The 19,076-nt window shown below is 39.7% G+C and overlaps 1 protein-coding gene across 2 annotated transcripts in view; it reads left to right on the top strand.

Annotated features, from left to right (window-relative positions):
* Positions 1 to 19,076, top strand: part of ADCY8 (adenylate cyclase 8 (brain)) — a 263,079-nt gene that overhangs the window by 151,662 nt on the left and 92,341 nt on the right. For both annotated transcript variants that reach the window (XM_011938168.1, XM_011938169.1), the window contains exon 8: positions 7,994 to 8,191. In XM_011938168.1, the coding sequence (XP_011793558.1) occupies positions 7,994 to 8,191 (198 nt within the window). The remainder of the gene's footprint in view (positions 1 to 7,993; positions 8,192 to 19,076) is intronic.

The following is a 19,076-nucleotide window of genomic DNA, read 5'->3' on the forward strand; positions in this document are numbered from 1 at the left end:
TTCCCAAACTGAGATGAGAATCTTCTTTTTAAGGAACCCAAAGAATGCTATCAGAGGCAAGCGTCTAGGATTAGCTAATAGGCTGGTGGAATCGAGTCAGGCAAGCTTCGCAGGCAGGAGGGAATCATTGTCAGACCCCACTTGACCCAAGTTAACCTGGCTGGAGTCCTTAGGCCAAGTCTAAGGGAGAAAAATCCAGAATGTTGATAACTCCCTCTGTGAGGTCTGAGTCTTCTTATCCTGAGAGCTCTGCCCAATCACCTGGAATTGTGGTTGAGCCTGGAGACAAGCCATAGCTGACCACTTGGCCACATCACATCTCAAGAGAACCAGGAGAGTACATCTGTGTCTAAAGCCATGACCCAGAAGTAGGTTGAACTGAAGCAAGAGGTGAGGCATGTAATGCCAGGCAAAGCACACCAGGAAGACAACCTAGCACTGTGCTTGAATATCCTGGGACCTAAACTCCCAAATGAGTAAACTGCTTTCATGCTCCAGTTTACCAATATTATTTGAAAAGCCAAGAGTGAGGTTGTGGGGTTCAAATGATTAGCAAATGCGTAAGTGCCTACTGTGCTATCAGCCAGAGCTAGGGGTTCCTCCCCTGTCATTGTTTAATTTTCTTCATTCATAGACTGAAATTTCAGGACACCAAGGAACAAAAGTCAATCAAAGGATTTCACAGATCCCTTCACCCCTATCAAAGTTAGCATCCAGGCAATGGTTGGAAACTTCCAATTCTGCCTAAAGATGGGAAGCAACAATTTCCCAAATGGCCTGAGCCCCAGACTGACATCGTTTACTCGTAACTGGGAAACCAGACAACAGAGGGGTGCTGAAATCCTACAGTAGGCTTATTAGAAATGTCTAGGCTAATATTTCAACAGAATGGACATTCTGACCCTTGTTATATCGTTTCCTGGAGCAGAAGCTATGAGACTATTATGAAAATTACTTAAACCGCTTTCCAAAGCAGAATCCCACAGACCTCCTCCCACAATAAGATCTCGTTAAACATTCATTTGCTTTTCTTGGAAAGCAGATTACAGTGACATAAATATTCAAAACATAAAAGGAAAAGTAAGCATGATTTCTAACTAAAAAAGCATCAAACAGATCATTTGGTTGTACCGTTTCATTTTCTCTTAGTATAGACAGGAAAAGTTGCAACAATCTTAACTAACATACCTTGCTTATGGGAAATGGTCCTATTCACTAGCACCTCCACTCCCATAAGAAGAAAAACTTGTTATAAGACAGGGTCTTGGAGATCTCATGTGGCTGTTTTCTCAAAGGCTCCCCAAGTCAATGTTTACTCAAATACCACTTAGCACTTTCTTACTAGGAAAATATTTTATCTCACATCTCCCCATTCCCAGATTTGAGGGAAAAAAAATTGTGCCATTTTCAAATATAACAAGCATTCTCCTGAGGTCCTCAATGCAAACCATTGTAGACTAGATCACCTTGAAGCTTTCCCAAGGTATAAGCTTTCTTTAGAATAAATGATAAATATTTAAGATGATGGATATATTAACTAGGTTAATCCAATCATTGTACAACATATTCGTATATCACAATGTACCACATAATTGTATATTATTATAATTTGTCAAAAAAAAAGAACACAAAATAACTCTTTTTAAAGTAGAAGGCTTCTCTTCCAGGGGTTGGGCTGGCATTTTATCGAACAGTAGAGAAAGAATTCCTGTAATGTGTACTGTTGGGGTACTCTTACTCAGACTCACTGTTTTTCCTGTATCTTGTAGGACATAGGAAGTTCATAAGAACTAAAAGGTGGAATCTCTGCCTTTTCCATAACCCAAAGGCTGCAGGCAGCCAGTTTAAAACAGAGGTACAGAAGCTTCCAAGTTAGGCACAGAAACATGCTGCCACAGGGGTAATGGAAGCGTGCTCCAGAAATAGGTTGGGGAAGCTATTGGCCCTACCTATTTCTGAATGCAGATTCCAGCCTGAAACTGAAAACAAGCAGAGTCTTTGGGAAAGGTTAAGACATCTCAGCATGAAAGACAGAAGCTGCACAGCCGTGCCTTGAGATTGCTGAGCTTGACATTCTCTCTAGGTCTTTCCCATATCAGCAATGAGTTGGCCCACTCTGTGAGACCTCAGTCACAACTACTAGAGCTAAATCCGAAGACTACCACATCTGCCTTGTCAGGGAGCTAATAAGGAATAAAGTGCTTTCACTAATGACCTTAACCTCCTTCCACCAACTGGCTGATGGAGAACACACAAACTGAAGTTAGCCCAGGTGCTGGTCCCAGAAAAGGCTCACGGTTACCACTTGCCAGCCTGTGGTCTCTGGTGCGCTCCAGCAGCCAGCACTGGCAGGTAGTAATGGGAGTGACATTCTCTGGATTCCAAAAGTCTGAATAAAACCTCACATTGGCAAGCATCATTAGGCTGCCTTTAAAGGTCCTTGCTCTTGCTGGAATATTAACTGCATTGGTAGTGCCTTTTATCTCATGCTGAGAAAAACTAGGCATTTGATCAAATCGCAGGAAAATAAACTACTTCTTATTTAATACAGTTTGGTAAACAGAATCTTTCCAAAATTTGAAGTCCATTTGGGAGAGAACAGGAAAAAACTAAAGGGACTTTTGCAGCCAAAGACCAGAAACACTGCCCTGGGGACAATCTTCCTCTAGAGGCACTCGGCCTTTCACCTATCCACTCATTCATTCCTTCCTTTCATATACACTTATTATGAACCTAGCAAGTATACCAGGGACTGGAGACTCAGTTATAGATAAAACACAGCGCCTGGCCTCAAGGAGGTCATAGTCTAGAGAAACAATCACCTAATTAGGCAATTACAATGAATCATAGTAATTGTGATAAGGACAATTGCAGCCTCAGAGTAGGCTTCCTGGAGGAGGTGATGTCTTACTTGTTTTTTAAAGTAGCAGTAGGATACATGCCTAGATGCTACATGTTTCAATGTATAATATGAGTAATTACTTAATAGGTCAGATTATGTCAGGTGCCCAGACTCCACCACAAGGTCAGATACCACATGCGTTGGGTCTGGTACTCTGTGAAGTAGTCCCCACAAGGCATGAACAAACTAAGAATTGTACAATATGTAGAAACTATCTCACCTACGGAACAATTGGGGAAATAAATTTCATGTGCCCGGTGAAGAAAGCTAAGGACACTGGAAAGCAGCCACATGGAGGGAGATGGATATAGACCTTGTTCAGAGATCAGAAACAGGACCAGTGTGTGGAAATTGTGAATAATAGCAGGGAAGAACTTTAAAGCACTGTTTCCCAAACAGCATTCCATGAAACATATAGAGGCAATTCAAGAAAAGGGGGATTTGTGCTCAAAAAAGTTTGGAAGATGCAGAGTTTAAAAGTCTTATTTCTGCAGAACTTATCAGTGCCTTTATCGCGGTAAAGTATATTGAGATAGGAAGATATAAGAAATTTTTCATGCAGTAAACACATTTATTGTGGTTACAAAGTATTTAAGTGACTACACAGTATCAGGCTTTTTCATAGGCCTTGGGGACAAAGAAACAAACAAAAGAGACAAAATTAAGGTAAGGAGAAATGGCAGTAAACAAATAATGGATCTACATTTTCTAAACTGATTGGTCCACAGAACCATTTTGTAATGAAGCTTATCATTCTTGTGTTTCTTGAAACACATTTTTGAGAAAGAGTGAATTAGGAGGATCTAACAATCAATTAGATCACTCCAGTACTGTAACTATGTAAGCTGATTTGCAGTGTCTATAAGGATGCTTTACAGGGTCTTTTGAGATTTGAGTATATGATCCCTAAGACCTAAAATGGTTTTGACTCAACAAAACTGGATGTTTCTAGACAGTACACCTTCATCCTGCAATCTTGCTGGGAAGAATTATTTGCCGTGACAAACTGGTGAATGAATACTAAATTTTATGACCACCCCTGAAGTGATAGGATCTGCAAGAAAAGTAGGATTTTACTAGGAACAAAGATAAAAGACAATTCCTAAAGAAGAGTGTTCTGATCATAAACCAAATGATGAGTTTAAGAGGATTCGTGACTTCCTCCAGCCCGTTCAAATGCAATTTACAAAGGGCGACCTGACCCTCTCATTATAATTTTCACCAGAACCCCCAAACTGTCAAGCATCATTTGCACTTTGATCTGTCTCAAGCACCTGTGAGGGAGGAAGCATTTAGGGAAATACCTGAGGAGAGCACCAATCTCCATTAGGACAAATCTACTATGGGCTTCAACATCTTTTTGAGAAAAAACTCAGTCGTGAGAGGCCATGTCAGCTGCAAACTCTGCCATTTCTGCTGCTCCAGCCTGACCTCCCAAATATCTAAGCACCAGCTAAAGTAAATGAATAGCATTATTTATTTATAACATCATTTATAACATTATATTACATTGCTGCTTCAATCTGACATCTCAAATATCAAAAACACCAGCTAAGTATACACATACATATATTATATATAAATACAATATATACTTCAATCATACATTGAAGCATACATTCAAATATATGTATTCAATTATATATATATTATATTATAGTCAAGTATGGCATTTTCCATTTTCTTCCATTTCATCCATTTGTTTTTCCTATTCTTTAGCCAATTGTTTAAGGTGTTTATGTGAAAGAACCGTCTCAACAGTTTGGAGGTCAATTTAATACTGGAATCATTATTTGGAAGCTTATGCTATTTTTAAACATGATCTCAGTCTAGCTCATACTGGTGCTATAAGTCTTAAAAAGAGAAAGCCCTATTCTATTAAAAATAGCTCATTCCCATATGACTCTAATGACTCCAAATAGACAAATAAGGCAAGTTATACCTGTCTCCACTACTGACTACAAATGAATCACTGTGAATATATCAGTGTATGGATTTTTTATGTTGGTAACATTATCCCACTGAAGGTGATGTCTTAGTGGTCATTACGAATGACTAATGAGATAGAGGGGTATCACAGATGATCCCAAATCATAGTCACCCCCAAAGATATGTATGCTTTGCAGTGTACTGGGAATTAAATGAAAGCAGATGATTTCCTGATATCTCTTTCTAGTTTCAATTTGCTTGCCATCTTGAGTTAATGATGGTCTTCCCTTAAGCACATATACCCCTAAGAAGTGAGGTAGGTGCTAGAGAGGTTGCTGGCCAAACAGCATATGTAATTGTCACATGTAATTGACAGAGGAAATTATCAGAAAAAAATACCACTGAAAATTGACTACCTGCATAAAATGCTAGGAAAACACTTGCAAAGAATGAAAATAACTACGGGGCAAGAAAAGAATTCTCCACCACATTGTTGACATTTTGATGAAAGGAGCTCCCTGCCAACTATTACCCATAACTTGGTGGTGGTGGTGAAAGAAAGAAGAATGCCTCTAAATTTCTCTCTCATTTGAAGCAACCACATAGACAGCCAATAGAATGTGGAGAGGAGCAGGGGAGATTCGAAGGGAGGAGATTTCATTGGTCTCTGTCCTACAGAAGTGGCCAGTGGCAGCAGAATCCTTCTCTGAATGGACAGCTGAATACAGCACAGGCAACCAGGAAGCAATGTCTATTCCTAATTTCCAAATGTCCTCTACATACCAGTATCAGTTCCTGCTAACGTTTTCACCAGTTTATATCAATAGGAGAAAAATAAGAACAAAGTAGATAGTTATTTATTAAACTACATGTATTCAATGTAAAGGACTGTCTTTTATTCTGAGATTGCATCATTCCTGTTGAGGAAAAAAAATGCCCTTTCTTCTATTACATAATGGTCACATTAAAGAGCTGTAGTTCCTACTGCTGTTGCTACTGCTGCTGCTGCTGCTGCTGCTACTGTAATTTAAACAAATTAGTCCCCAAACTATTTTTTGAAACTTCCCTCCTCTGTGAAATCCAAAAGTCTTAGGGTCACTGAAGGCATAAGGCACTGGTAGAGTGGATAAGCTCAATTTAGTTTATTGAAGAAAAACCATATACAAATAAAAATATCAGACAGTGAGAGATGCTTAAATATGAATGTGCTTAGATGTAGAAGATTTCATCTCCAGCTGTTAGACCCCAGCTCCAAGCACTTACAAGGGCACCCTGGCATCCCAAGGTCAGAATGTATGGTCAGACAAGGACAGCTGGACTGTCATTTCCATCTCCTCTCCAAGATGGAAAATGGAGTTTTATCACCTTCCATGCCATATGAAAAAAACTTCTGCCCCAAAAACCAATGGGAAATCCACCAGGTGGCCGACAGTTCAGCTTCCTTTGCTTTCTGGGATGCTGTACTAGTGGCATTTAATTCCAGGGGCTAAACTCTCTGGCCCCGCATGTATCCTGCTGTTCAATTATCTGGAACATTGGTTCTTGCTTCCTTGTCTCTGCTCCAGCCCTTCTCCTAACATGCCTCCCCCTAACATCTATTTTTTTCGCTGTAGTAGTCTCCTTAGTACTCAGAGCTGAAATTACATGCTTCAGTGCCCTAAGCGCATATATTTTGCTTTCTCATGTTAGCACATGCAGCTCTATTCTTTATTCTAGGGCTGGAGAAGAGGGTTTCAGTAAATTCTAGCCATGATGAGCCCTGCTATAGAACGCTTTAGAGGCTTTGAATTTATGTTACATTCATTATCTTCAGAAGGTTAAAATGAAGGGTTCAACAATACCATAGGGAGAATCCTTATGGGGTGGGCTGGATGGCTTCACAGAGGTCAAAGCTCCTGACTCCAGCTGTGGTCCTGGAGTCAGCAGATCTGGCTTGGCGGCAAATGAGCAAGTCTCTCTGAGGCTCATCAATATCTGAAGGTTTGGCAAGAGGATCTGCAAGGTCCTATGTCACCTCTCACAGGCTGCCATTTGATGACTCTATAATCTTATCTTTGTCTAGCCTGTGTTCTAAACATAGCCAAGCTGAGAAGCTGGCAGAGAAAAGCAAATGCAGTGAGTGTGTATAGAGGCAGAGAATTTTCACTTCCTTACTCACTCTACAGATGTGTGGCATCCTCTACTTTCCCTCAAGAAAATCTCTTGGAAGGATGGGTTGAGCTTCCTTATCCCTATATCCCTTCAGGTCCAACTCACACTTTTTTTTTTTTAATCTAAGAAGCTGCCTTAAATTGGTGCTGTGAGTGAACACTGCATTTGGCTAGATCCAGCCAGTTAATCTTATCATGGCTGCTAAATCACCAGGAGAAAAGGTCTCCCTGCCAAACCTGGTGTGTCTTTGTAAGCCAATGCAGTTTCTGCATCCTTATATCCATATCCAGTGACCAACCATGGTGGTTATGCCTTTCCCCGTCTTGTGCTGTGTAACCCTGTGAAATGGTGGGAGGCTGCAACTTACTTGCATTTTTTACCTAAAAGAAATTACACACATATATCTATATGAATATATAGATATATAATGGCCTATGCTGAGGGAGGGACATATTAGCAAAATAAAAAATTTAACAATCTTTATCAAGTTTAAGGAGCAGATCCTGGCACATTTGGCTGTCTTTCTATGAGTGATGCTAAAAAAAAAAATGCAAGCCGTAAGACCCCAAGTCTCTCCACCACCATTAAATGAAAGGTCACACGAAAATGTGGAATCTACTCAGTTGGAGATGATCATTTTTGTGGACTTTTAACATATATTTACTTTCCGTTATTTTTTTGGTTCTCTTTCTCTCATACCCAGGTTGTGCCTGGTTAGAGAAAGGGTCTTGATTAACATTTCTAAGCCAATAACTCTCCAAATACCTCAACCAAAGGATTTCAGTGTGCCTACATAGAGAAAAGGGAAGTGTCCCTCTGGATGTGATATTTTGCCAGGTTGTATTTCTCTGCACCAAATGCTATCAGATCAACTTCTGTAGGTTTCACTGAATACAACTGCATGGAATGCTATTACTGTTTGCAATGCCACATGATCTAAAAACAGTGCATTTCTTTTTTATCTAAAGGGGACTAGCAGGTTTATTGTGTTTGCATGTGCTTTCCCCCTAGACTCTGGCTGCCCTAACAAGAAATTCAATAAATCTGCTTCCAAACCATCTTGCACAAGCTTTGCATGTCCAGTCTGGGCCTGAGGAAATTAACAAGAGAATAGAACATACCATCGACTTGCGGAGTGGCGATAAATTGAGAAGAGAGCATATCAAGCCATTCTCACTGATGTTTAAAGACTCCAGCCTGGAGCACAAGGTAGAGCTGGGTCTACACAGTGGCTCTTTTTCTGAGTTAATTGTTGTAAATGTTCATGGGACTGGAGAGAGAGCCCAGGGGCTGTGGTTTTGGTTTCTTTGTTTTTTTGCTTGCTTTGGTTTGGTTTGGTAGTGTCTTTTATTTTTCTCCTTGAAAATCATGAGTAGACTGAAGGCCATGAAAGGAGATGCAAGTTAGATTAAGAAAGCATCAGCTTGCTCTTTAAGGAAAAGAGGACTCAAAGAACAAAAACTCCTTTCACTCAGTAAGCGTCAAAAGATTTTCTTCCACTTTGAGATTATTAAGCCAAGTGGCATTAACAGCCACCTACCTTTGCTTTTAGATGAATTCACATCAACTGCAACCATTTTAACATAATAATGAAGGCACCCAATAACTTGATGTAAGCATCAGTGATAAACACTGTCTTTCTTAGACTTTAGATATCTATTCTCCTGTTTTCCCAGTTGTCTGCTGCCTCAGAGTCCTCTGACCTAGGCCTAGTAGAAAGAAGATGGGTTGTGGATTCGGAGTCAAATTTGAATTCCACCTCTGCCACTTTCTTGCTGTGTGATAAGTACTTAGTTAGATAAGTACTTACTTAGATAAGTAAAGTAACCTCTCTGAGCATGAATTCCTCTCTGTATGACGAGGAAAATGAACGCACCTACCTCACAGTTTATTAACTATGGAAGTCTTCAGGGCAATACCTTGATTAGGTAAAGTGTTCAAGGATGGCAGCTATCATCATATTAATGATGACTTTTCCATTCCCCTCCCCCACCTCAGCTTTGAACTGGAGAGGGGAGTGGGCAGATGGGGTGCCGACCCTGCTTAACTGGGTTGCTCCTTTGCGCTGATGGAAGCTGACAGACCTTCCTTGACTGAGCACAAGAGGTGCCTGGCATCTGCAGGAGCCCCAGGCAGGAACAGCAGGGAATCTACAAGCAAATTTCTGGAGTGTGATTCAATATTCTGTAAAGCTCCAGTGAGCAATTTTTTTGTAAATTTGTTCAGCTGCCTGGGAGATTTGCTTTCCTTAGTTCAGAGAATTCACAATTCTGTGCACATACACCATTCCCAATGAGCTTCTTTGATAACCACCTCAGGATTGCAGACTCCAAAATTAATACCTTCACCTACAGTTCCCAATTTGAGATGGATTGTGTCTATGTACTAACAAAACAAAAGGAAAAGAAACATTCTGCCTCGCTCAACCCCCCACAAAAAAAGTAACAGACACACTTCTCCTATTCATCATATGATTAAGGGCTTAAGGACCAAAATAAATGCAGTTTCTTTCCTGGTTACTGCATTGAAGAAACTAGGATGAAGAGCTGATGGCTTTACAAAGAATCTTCTCAATTAGCTTGTGTAAATGCCTGTGTCCAGAGCTATACAAAACGCTTTTATTTATTTTTGCTCAAGACGTACTTGCCTCACTAATAACCTAACCTCTGCATACTACAGATAGTTTCTAGTGTGTTTTATTTAATGGCATTCACATCTCATCTGCAGCCATCTGGTATTGGACCAGAAATGGACCTAAGGGAGGCACAGCATGCCTGAGGTTGATTTCTGTGACCAGGGAAGATTCTTCTAGAAGAGCCAAAAGACAGCACCCTGAATAAACATGGGACTTGCCCATTGACAGTTTAGCCACAGACCACCTAACCTGTGCTAAGCATTACATGGGTTCCCCAGTGGTGACGGCAACAGGACACATCAGAAAACGACCACTTCTCTTCTGTCACAGAGATATTCTTCATTGACTCCTGCTCTGAGATCATCTCTAGGGACTGTATTACTGCTGAGCAGAGAATATATCACAAGTAACATTCATTGGGTATTTACCAAGTACCAGGCCCTATTTCTAAGCTGTCTGCATAAATCAACTGACAACAACAGTAATATAAAGTAGATGTTATTATGAACCTCATTTTATACTTGATGAAAGGAGACATGGAGAAATTATTATGACGTTTTCCCAAAGTCAAACTGTCAGAGAGGGACTGGAATCTGCGCCCACCGTGATGCCGTAGCCACCGCTCTTTTCTGTTGACTATGCTGCCCCTGCCAGGAGTTCCCAGGACTTGATTTCCCAGGGTTTCGTACGAAGAAGACAATCCTGTGCTGTCTTCATTTTCCTTTTGTCGAACTTTGGATGCAGTGGGAGGCATAGAGAGTGAGTTTACAGGAGAGGCTAAGTAGGAAAGGGTTCTAGAGCCATAACAAAATTAAAACAAGGCTTTCAAACACATAGGATTCCAGAATCAGAAAATAGCATTAATATGCAATTCCTCTGTGCTTGCTGTTAGATATGTCGGTTTACTATTCCACTTACAGAAGAGGAAACTAAACTTCCAAGAGGTTAAGTAGAGATCTTAGATCTCAAAATCCAGCTACCACATTTCACACGCTAAGGTGTCATCAACTGTGAGATGCTCTATTTTCTATACAGCACTCAGAAAGGAAAAAGAAATTCAATATGGGTTTCTAAGAGGAAACACACACTAGTAAACTGGGCTTACACCCTCAGGGGTGGTAGGACATCCCCCTTAGGCAAGGGCAGTGAGGAAACCCACATGCCTATATCCTGGTATTGATTAAATAAAGGGAAGAAGCTCCCCAAGAATTTAAACTCCAAAATGGAATCTGCATAGGTTTGCTGCATGGATTTACACTTAGAATGTGGACAAAAAAAAAAAAATTATCAGAGAATTTAATTTAAAATGATCCTGGGTTGATATTGCCACCTGGTGACCACAGAAGCAATTGCAAACCTTCCTGGAAGGAACTCAAGATTTTAGGATTCCCTTGATTATAAGGTGCATGCTGATTTCAGAGATGTTAAAGTGCACAGTTTAAGGAAAATTGTACATTTTTAGTAAGAATATATATCTTAGAATTTTAAAAATACATACAATATTTATGATTCTAAAGCCTCTTCTGTTCCCACTGCCCTACCCTTCTTGGGAACAAGCCTGGACCATAAAAGTAGGTTTTCTGAAAGGAAAAACGGAAATGGAAATAATTGTTCCTTTGCAATCTTTGTAGGTAAGAAAAGGCTTTATTCTGTTTGAACAATAAGAAGATACATGAATAAGGGAACGCGTTTGCCTTTCCACCTTTATGAGAACACTGAAATGTTCAAACACTGAAATGAACAAAGCTCCATTGAAATGTATAGAAATATCATTCAGACATTCCCTGGTCACATTTGCCTATAATAATTGGCATACCTATCCACAACACTATGTGAAACAGGACTTTTATATACTTCATGGTATTGCATAAATACTTGTTGAATGAATAAGGAAATGAATAAAGACTCAGTTTAAGAAGGTTAGATAAGACTGTCTTATCCCCTGTAGCTGTTATCAGGATATTTTTTGTGAACTCTAAGAGCCGAAAGGCATGGGTCAATTTTGATGTGACTCTTTTCAGTGGAGTTTCAGCAGAGAATAAAAGTTCTGTGTACTCCCTGCCGTGGAATTTCAAAGGTGGCTCACTCCCTGCTCCCTCACAGGAGTCTTTTGAGTTAAGCTCCAGAACAGTGTGCTCATGACTCATGTAGCTTAGCAAACACATCTTTCCTTCTCTAGTCCTTGGATTCTTTATCTGTGAAATGAGGACATTGGACAGCTCCTGACCACTTCTGCAGTTAATGCTATAAATCTATGAATTTCCTATGACCATGGTGGCCATATGTCCTGGTTTGCCCGGGAGAGTAGTAGATGCCTATTTTTAGAATGTGAAATTAGTATCACCTCCCTTCACTCTCAAAAATCACCCAGTGTGGATGATATGTAACAGGTCATGTGACCCAACGCTTGGGCCTCAGCCAGGTTAGAATTAGTGACTCAACATCTTCCTTCACTACCCAGCCAATCATCAGGACTTTCTAAGCAGACCTCTGGATAGTGGAGAGGGGACCAATTCCAGTTGCCAAAGGCCTTCTTCAGCTCCTCCCACAGATGAATCCTTTGCCCTTCTTTAGTCAGGCTAAATATTTCCTAAGTGGCCTTACAGATCTCATGGGCAAGCACAAATCAGAACTATGGTAAAGACATGTAGAAAACATAATGTGTCTGTCAGATGCTACCAATCATATTGGTATTTCCTTATTGAGCATTTCTTATTTGATATTTTCTTATTAGTAGAAGAATGCATTTTCACTAATAAAAGTTGATACTAAGTATAAGGCAAAAAGAAAAAAATGAAATCCGTTTGGATCTTTCAACCCAGGGTAACCACTGTTACCATTCTGGCATCTGTCATTCTGGTCTTACATGAGTGTGAATCTATAGACTTCTGTACACAACCGCATTTGTCCATTTTCATGCTGCTGGAAAAGACATACCTAAGATGGGGCAATTTACAAAAGAAAGAGGTTTATTGTACTTACAGTTCCACATGGCTGGGGAGGCCTCACAATCATGGTGGAAGGTGAAGGAGGAGCAAGTCACATCTTACATGGCTAGCATCAGGCAAAGAGAGAGCTTGTGCAGGGAAACTCTCATTTTAAAAACCATTATATCTCATGAGACCCATTCACTATCATGAGAACAGCACAGGAAAGACCCACCCCCATGATTCAGTCATCTCCCACTGGTCCCTCCCACAACATGTGGGAATTATGGGAGCTACAAGATGAGATTTGGGTGGGGACACAGAACCAAATCATATCAACAACTTTTATAAAAATAGACCATTGTATGCACAGGGCATCGTAACATAGTGCTAAGCATTCTTTGCTTGAGCTTTTCTCGCCATAATTAAATCTTCAATTACACAGTGATTTTAGTATTCACATACTATCTCATTGCACATTTTAACCATTTCAGGCTTTTTTAAAAGGTTTTTCACTGTTATAAATTACAAATTGTGTTGTAATGACTGTTCTCATAATTAAGTTATGCATTTTTGCTTATTTACTTTTTAGGATAAAATCCTAGGGGTGGGTGAAAGAGAATTCACATTTAAAAATACTTAATAGTCATTTTGAAATTGCCCTAAAAAATTGTGCTTACACTTTTTAAAAATTGTCAGTTTGATAAGAAGTAAAAAGCAGCACCAGCCTGGCATTTCTGTTTTTATTTTTAAAATTACTATTGCAGTTGAAGGGTTATCAGTACATATTTTGGCCTTTATGTTTCTCCTTTTGTGACTTGCACATTTCTCGTACCTTAATGGTATGATTTACACATTTGTCTTCATCGCCCCTCTATTATTGCAGTGCTCACCTTTGTCTTTTTGATTTGTGAGCCTTCTTTACACACTGAGGAACTTAACCTTTTGTGGCATCACCTATCTTGGGCCCTTCCATTTTCAGAGCACTTACAAGAAGGTGATGTTTCTCAGCCTCTGGTCCTCACTTCTCTTCTGGGAAAGGACTCTGAATTAGGCTTAGGATAGGGAAGACAATTAATTACATTCACTTATGGATGTTTCCAAGCCAGAGTAGCCAACCCAAAACCTTTAGCGTCTTAGGAGAGCTTAATAACATAGGAACACTTATTTGGAATTATTTCATTAAGCTAAGTGTTCCAAAAACAATGTTATCACCTTAGAATAAGGTGACTTCCTCATCTTGAATAAAGATTAAGGTATGTTTAATATATACTCAAAATTGATTGGGTAACTATGCTTTGGATATAGGCATTTTTGTAGGTAAAGTGTTATAATGAAGCCATATCAAGGAAGATTAAAGTTCCTTCCTTCTTTTAATGCTTTTTCCTCTTGATTCTTAATTGTTTCGAGAAAGGCATCCTTTGTCCTTATGACAAATTTATGTACTAAAACTCTCTTCATCTCAGGCTAAGAGTTTTCAAACTTAAGAATCATCTGGGGATCTCATTTGAAATGCAGGTACCATCCCATCACTCTGCCCCCAAGATTCTGATTTGGCAAGAAGACCTGCATTTTGGTAGACATTCTTTTTTGGATTTTGTTATTCTAGGTTTTGGCCATCTTTCTCTGTCCTTGATTGAGCGTGAGACTCAGGCTGGTCACTTGCCTCATGTCTTCAGAGATCAGCTTACATCAAAAAGTCCCCAGATCCTCATTCAAGGGTAATATGGCTTTTAACAAATCTAGAGGAGGTATCTCCATGAGGCTAATAATGGCTTCAGGACCACAGTCTTTGGAATTAACTAGACCTCAGTTCAAGTCCCACTTTGGAAATAGAAGTGGGCATAAAGGACAGTTGATTAGTTTACTGATCAATAATGGGTAATGACAAGTTGGTATCTTTCTGTCACTCAAACGGATACCCACACACATGTATAAAATTCTCATTTTGCTCACCAGTGTTTAGTCTTTGTTGAAAGACAGAGGAAAGAACATAGACTGGATTCCTGACTTGAACCCAGTTCCAACCAGTTACTGGTTGGGTGATATGAAGCACGGGGCTTAATCTCATTGAAATGAGTATGATTGTCTGCCCTTAGGGGTTGTCATGAAAATTAAATGGCACAATATTCATATAACAGAAGTTTGGATAAATGCAATGGTCTTTCTTTTCCCTTGTCCTTCTAATTAATCCTCTGCCAACCCAAACCTGCACGAGGCAAGACCCTCTTTAAGATAAATCTCACGCTTCTCCTAGAGCTTTTTCCAAAATAAATAAATAAATAAATAATAACAGTACTTCATTGAAAATGGTGGTGGGAAGGGCCAATCTTAATGTGTCTTGTATTCCAGGGTACCAGGGTTCCACCCTTCATTAATTTAAGCAAGTACAGCCTTGTAACTCATTGGAAGAGGTGCTTCCATCAGTCTCCCAGGATCACTGGAGCACAAGCAGTGACCACCTTGGCCTCTGAGATGTGTTTAAATTTGTAGGTGTCATTTGCTTGTCTTTTCTCTAAATGATTTGATTATTCTAAGATCCTTATTATCATTATTTTCAAAAAAAAAAGGTAAGAAAGATTGTTTCTGTCTTCAAGGATGATTAGTGTTTGATCATCCCAAAGGCCATGCTTTTCTTCCTGTGAGGACAAGCCAGCTCAGGATTAGATATTTCACGCATGGGTTTCTTTCTGCTCCTGCAAAAGATTGTCTTTCTGTCCACACTTCTTGTGATTCCTTGGGAGTCCATCAGGCATGGCTCAGAGTATGCACTCTAGCGATTCTTGGGAAGTGCATCCAACAGAGCTCAGAACATTCATGCTGTTGATTATTGGGAAGTCCATCAGGAACAGCTCAGAGCATTCAGTCTGCTTGGTTTGGATTCCGTTTGTGTTCACTTCATTGGGCATCTTATACTGAGATGATATAGGAAGACATAAAGCCACAGCTTCTGTACCCTGGGAACTTACACTCTGTCTTGTGATCTGGGAACTTCCCATCCTAACACTGGGCATGATAATGGCCACTTTGCAAGGTGGTGCAGATGAAATGCAGGTAATACTTAAGTGCCTTGGAGGCTGCAATGAATTGCAACTGAGGCAGCAATGTGACAAGGAAAGTGATATTTGTTGATCACTCACTACCATATCATGACATTTTAAATGTTTTGCCTCATTTTACTTAAGTGTCACCACATCCTTTATGGAGGTACTAATTGTACTATTTGGCAGGTAAGGGTGTCTCAGAGAGTTTGAACAGCTTTTCCAAGACCCACAGTAATAGAAGGCAGCAGAGTGGGGATTCAAATAGAGTTCACTGTGACTCCCAAGCTATTCTACCACTTCTGTGACACCTTGAAAAATCCTGTCTTTCTTCTAAGCACCTGATTTTCATATAGTTTGAAATTCATGAAGGATGCAGCCAGTAGGTTGCAAGGGAGGAGTTATACAATAATGCATATGGCAAATATACCTTAGAGGCAGAAACAAAACAAAACAAAAAAACGTTAAAACCATGAACATTTCTTTTATCCTCTATTCATTCCCCTCCCACAAACAAGTATCCGTCCCAGACATGAATATCCACACATGTACACATATGTAGGCACACACATATACAAATAATCCACCTCATGTTTCTGGCAACAGACACAATCTTGATAAAGGTAGCCTGAAAACAAAGGCAACTCTATCACCCTAGCTATCCATGAACATGTAAGAATCAAATAAGTGAATACATGAACATGTGAAACACTTTTTCTCTTAGGCTAGTGGGAGAAGGAATGATGAGTCCTCGAACCACCCTTGAACTATGTATCCCAAAAATGGCTGAGTAGCTTGAGCATCAAGGAGGTAGTTTCGTGACAAAATGGCTCAAGAGAAGACAAAGCTAGAAATAGCCTCATGGAACAATCAAACCCGGCCAGGAGTGGTCACTTACGCCTGTAATCCTAGCATTTTGGGAGGCTGAAGAGGGTGGATCACTTGAGGTCAAGAGTTCGAGACCAGCCTGGCCAACATGGCAAAACCCTGCCTCTACTAAAAATACAAAAATTAGCCAGGTGTAGTGGCATGCACCTGTAATCCCAGCTACTCAGGAGGCTGAGGCACAAGAATCACTTGAAACTGGGAGGCAGAGGTTGCAATGAACTGAGATCACACCACTGCACTCCAGCCTGGGTGACAAAGCAAGACTCCATCTCCAAAAAGATAAAAGATCAAATTCATATTAAACAAAACTGAAGTTGTATGAGCTTCATTTGTTACACACAACTAAGTTTTTGCTAGTTGTATATTATGATAATTATTGTAAATAGTGCTTACTATGAACAAAGTTCTGTGCTGAGTATTTTCAAAAACATTCATTTAATGTTACTTTTTTCCGTTAGCAGCCACATAAAACCAAGGATTTGCCACACAAGAGAATCTTTAGATAATTATTTGGCTGAGTACAGTTGGTTCTTAGCTGTGTCCAGAATGTCTCTCAGTTTTTTTCTGTCATTTATAAAGAAAATCAAAGTTAAATGGAGACTTTAAAAACTTCAAGAAAAATACATCATAAACTCTAAAATGTTTCTTACTTCATCGCATCAACTTTTATTGGAGTTGTAATGATTAGAATAGAACAATAAAGGAGAAATCTGGGCAAAGAAAAGAAGGCTAAGCAAATGAATGAATTTTCTGATGGGTTAGGATGTTGGACTCTGGAATTAGGTAATAAGCAAAATGCGCATTTTTGTCTTGGAGACATTCAGAATTTGTTGAACCACTCCAGTCTTATTTAGATGAACAGAAATGGGAACATGGAGCATGAACCAAATGATCTCAGCTTTTCTCTTTCATTTTTCTAAATCACATATCTCCTAGTCGTTATTATTAAAATGGTTTTTAAAGATTTATTCTGTTATAGCATCAAGCTGCTCTTGAGTTTTTACCACTCTAGTAAGTCCCAACATAGTATAAATACCTTGGCCTCCTCCTTCAGATATGAAGGACAGGTTTCAAAGAGGCTTAGGGAAGAAATCCATCCCTTAGGACAGTAGACTTATAAGACTCCTTTATTGTCTTGATATTACCTTGCAAAATCAGAGTTGTTTCTACCACCCTCTAGGTAATCAAATGATATCAAGTGCCATTTCGTGTGTATTTTTTAATCAGACCAATTAGCTAGCTTCTGTCCCATAAAACCAGCATTTTCTGAGTCAGGAATTCCAATTTCACCTATAATGGTGTAATATAGAATTACAGAATTATGAGGCCATTGACCTGATCACTGAAGCAATTTTAATACTTCATGTGTAGACATCATTATCATCTACAACCAGGGACTTCTAGGTAAAGAATATAGCAATAGTTACCACTCTCTTGGCTTCTCCATGGCTGGGGTTGGGGTTGGGGGGCTGGACCACTCAAGAAATGAAGAGTTCTTCCTCCCAAGGATGAAAGATTTGGGGGAGAGTGAGCTGGAAGAATGGTGGTTTGGAAAGTTTTTAAAAGTTCTTCTTGAAATTCTCATGTGCCCAGTCTAACCCCACTACCAAGGAAGAGCATAATGTTAGGAAATGTATTACCACCCTAGGGTCTTCTGTCACCCCTGGGCAGGTGTTCTCCCAGCCTTGCACTTCTGAAGCCCATCAATCTTAAATACATGTTAGCATGTTTCCTTGTGAGTCAACTTAACATGATTAAATCCGATTTTGTTCAAAGGTCAGTTTACTTGGGAAGAAGTATGTCAGTGAGAGATTCTGCACTCACCTGTCACTCATAGAATTGCTCTTAATAACAACTTTATTGATATAGGAACCAAGATAGAGAAGATGGCCTATTTCAAAATTTAAAAATTACTGAAAATTAGTTTCATTGCAATTATGCCTTTTATCCAAATGTTTTTTGTTTGTTTGTTTGTTTGTTTGTTTTTTGTTCTTGTTTTTCTTTTTTTGAGTCAGTGTCTCACTTTGTCTTCCAGGCTGAAGTGCAGGGGCACCATCTCGGACTCAATGCAACCTCCGCCTCCTGGGTTCAAGCGATTCTCCTGCCTCATCCTCCTGAGTAGCTGGGACTACAGGTGCACACCACCACACCCAGCTAATTTTTGTATTTTTAGTAGAGACAGGGTTTCACCATGTTGGCCACGATGGTCTCGAACTCCTGACCCCAGACGATCCACCTGCTTCAGCCTCCCAAAGCACTGGGATTACAGGCATGAGCCATTGCTTCCAGTCCAAATGGTCTATTTTAAGGATGCTCTAGGCTACTACCATGCTACAGAATGCATGAATTTAACAACGGAACAGTGGTTAAATGTCTTCATCCACTAAAGCAAAATGAACAGATTATCCCAGTTGAGAATTTTCTTTTACAAATATATTAATATATACTAATAAAAGATGTGCTAGAAAATTTTCTTTCATCAAACTAAATTTATCCAAAGATGAAATGGGCTCTCAAGTGAGGAGCTGATTTCCCCCAACACTGGAAATATTCAAGCAGGAGTTAACGGCTTATACCTGATAGATATTACTGAGTTAAACTGG

The sequence above is a fragment of the Colobus angolensis genome, unplaced genomic scaffold (assembly GCF_000951035.1).
Source record: "Colobus angolensis palliatus isolate OR3802 unplaced genomic scaffold, Cang.pa_1.0 Scaffold17, whole genome shotgun sequence".
Classification (NCBI taxonomy): domain Eukaryota; kingdom Metazoa; phylum Chordata; class Mammalia; order Primates; family Cercopithecidae; genus Colobus; species Colobus angolensis.